Consider the following 1,779-nt stretch of genomic DNA (forward strand, 5'->3'; position numbering starts at 1 on the left):
TCTCAGAGCAAAATAAAATAGCATGTCCTATAACAGAAATATATGCACGTTTCTTCTCTACACAAAGAGTGTAGTATAGCTTGCACTTCTAATTCCCAGACCTACTTCAGATCACAAATTTTCTGAACTGGTTGATAGCAGTAATTAAATTATTGCGAGAGAAGTTGTGTTGCTATGAATTATCTGATCCCTCATCCTACTCTAAATTAATAAAAGAAATTAGACGAGATGAAACTGGCTCTGCAAATTACGAACATAAGGAGATTTACTATTAAAGTAAGGCAAAATAAGAATTTCCTTTTTAACTTAAAGGACTACAGCTTAGCGCGGTTATGTGAATTCATTTCTTACCCTTTGTAGCCGCATGATGTCGCTGTCTACCATGAAGTCAATCTAGTCATTACAGTATGCAAAATCCATTCCTCCTATTACTGATTAGTTCCACCAGTGCTCAGTGATGGCAGGCGCAGAAGAATCGGATTAACAGACTCGGGATCATACAGATTTTATCTTAATTGCGAGGCAAGATCTTCTGATGGAAATAAAACAAGTATTTGAGATGGTTATTACCCTGGAAGGCCGACTGGGATCTCAGTATCTGCTGCTATCGCTTCTGCTCCTTGCAGCGTGGGAGGAGGGCAGCGGCCAGGTTCAGTACTCGGTCGCCGAGGAGTCCAAACACGGCACCTTCGTGGGCCGCATCGCCCAGGACTTGGGGCTGGAGCTGGCAGAGCTGGTGCCGCGCCTTTTCCGAGTGGCGTCCAGAGGCCACGGGGACCTTTTGGAGGTAAATCTGCAGAATGGCATTTTGTTTGTGAATTCTCGGATCGACCGGGAGGAGCTGTGCGGGCGGAGCGCGGAGTGCAGCATCCACCTGGAGGTGATCGTGGACAGGCCGCTGCAGGTTTTCCATGTAGAGGTGGAGGTGAAGGACATTAACGACAACGCGCCGGTGTTTCGTTTAAAGGAACAAAGAGTGCTGATTTACGAATCAAGGCTGCCAGATTCTATGTTTCCACTAGAGGGCGCGTCAGATGCGGATGTTGGCTCGAATTCCCTCTTAACCTATAAACTCAGTTCCAGCGAATACTTCGCCCTAGATGTGAAAACAAACAGTGATGACAATACACAAATTGGGCTCGTGTTAAGGAAATCCTTGGACAGAGAGGAAGCTCCCGAACATAACTTACTGCTGACAGCCACTGACGAAGGCAAACCTGAGCTCACTGGCACTGTTCAGCTGCTGGTCACTGTGCTGGACGTGAATGACAATGCTCCCAGTTTCGAACAGACTGAATATGAAGTAAGGATCTTCGAAAACTCGGGCAACGGAACAATAGTCATCAGACTGAATGCTTCTGATCAGGATGAAGGAGTGAATGGGGAAATTTCATACTCTTTTAATAGTCTTGTTCCAACCATGGTTAGAGACCAGTTTAGAATAGATACAAATACTGGAGAAATAGTAACTAAAGGGAATTTAGATTTTGAAAAATTGAATTTATACAAAATTCGTGTTGACGCGACGGACAAAGGCCACCCACCCATGGCTGGACATTGCACTGTTTTATTGAAAGTTTTGGATAAAAATGATAATGTCCCTCAGATTGCATTGACTTCCTTATCCTTGCCTATCCGAGAGGACGCTCAATTAGGTACTGTTATTGCCCTAATTAGCGTGTCAGATCTCGACTTCGGTGCCAACGGGCAAGTGACCTGCTCACTAACACCTCATGTCCCCTTCAAGCTGGTGTCCACCTTCAAGAATTACTATTCGCT

The 1,779-nt window shown here is 45.0% G+C and overlaps 1 protein-coding gene across 1 annotated transcript; it reads left to right on the top strand.

Annotated features, from left to right (window-relative positions):
* Positions 1-517: 517 nt before the first annotated feature.
* On the top strand, positions 518-1,774 carry LOC110591140 (protocadherin alpha-6-like; the record flags this gene model as incomplete). The annotated part of the gene is made up of 1 exon (XM_021702039.2): positions 518-1,774. A coding segment is annotated over exon 1 (1,239 nt), but the record flags the coding sequence as incomplete, so codon positions are not given.
* Positions 1,775-1,779: the final 5 nt, after the last annotated feature.

Source organism: Neomonachus schauinslandi, unplaced genomic scaffold (assembly GCF_002201575.2).
Source record: "Neomonachus schauinslandi unplaced genomic scaffold, ASM220157v2 HiC_scaffold_2452, whole genome shotgun sequence".
In the NCBI taxonomy this organism is placed as follows: domain Eukaryota; kingdom Metazoa; phylum Chordata; class Mammalia; order Carnivora; family Phocidae; genus Neomonachus; species Neomonachus schauinslandi.